The sequence below is a fragment of the Penaeus chinensis genome, chromosome 35, assembly GCF_019202785.1.
Source record: "Penaeus chinensis breed Huanghai No. 1 chromosome 35, ASM1920278v2, whole genome shotgun sequence".
Taxonomy (NCBI): Eukaryota; Metazoa; Arthropoda; class Malacostraca; order Decapoda; family Penaeidae; genus Penaeus; species Penaeus chinensis.
This window is the reverse complement of record NC_061853.1, coordinates 2,499,974-2,500,626: the sequence shown is the minus strand read 5'-3', so window position 1 is coordinate 2,500,626 and position 653 is coordinate 2,499,974. Positions and strand designations below refer to the sequence as shown.

Sequence of the window (653 nt, the reverse complement as noted above, 5' to 3'; positions counted from 1 at the left end):
AGGGGGGAGAAAGAGAGAGAGAGTGAGAGATAGAGTGAGTGAGTGAGAGAGAGAGAGAGTGAGTGACAGAGAGAGAGACAGAGAGAGAGAGAGAGAGAGAGAGAGAGAGAGAGAGAGAGAGAGAGAGAGAGGAGGGGGAGAAAGAGAGAGAGAGTGAGAGAGAATGAGAGAGAGAGTAAGTGAGAGAGAGAGAGACGGAGAATTATATTAAATTTGTGTTTACATTTTGACAGGCCCAACTTTGATGAGGAATCCGCAAGAAAACCGGATTCTATTGTTTGTAATGTATTTGTCGTAGCATTTCAAAAGTGGAAACTCCATCGCAAATCAAAAGCTGTATAAGGTTTAGTCCAGACGAAGTTTAAAATGGAAAGGCTCCTCGGCGAGGTTCTGCCAGGAAAGACCATTTACTCTCCTGTCTGGTAGATAACGAAGGTCTTGAATGCCCTGTCTACTAGTAAACAAATGATACTGACGCTATCATAGGCCTATAGGCTGATACTCAGTGTACATTCCTAGACCTGAAGGGTTCGCTATGCTCCGTCAGTTTCAATGTAATCTCGGGCGGGGGTGGGAGGGTAGCAGCTCCTTGTAATAGGGATATGCTCTAAATGCTCTAGTAAACCTAAACCTAATGCTCTAGTAAACCTCAG

The 653-nt window shown here is 44.6% G+C and overlaps 1 protein-coding gene across 1 annotated transcript in view; it reads left to right on the top strand.

Moving 5' to 3' along the window:
* Nucleotides 1-366: 366 nt before the first annotated feature.
* The window catches only part of LOC125044470 (sialin-like), a 36,824-nt gene continuing 36,537 nt past the window's right edge, over nt 367-653 (top strand). The window contains exons 1-2 of the mRNA XM_047641158.1: nt 367-422; nt 644-653. The exon at nt 644-653 is cut by the window's right edge and continues 93 nt beyond it. Of these exons, the coding sequence (XP_047497114.1) occupies nt 367-422; nt 644-653 (66 nt within the window). The remainder of the gene's footprint in view (nt 423-643) is intronic.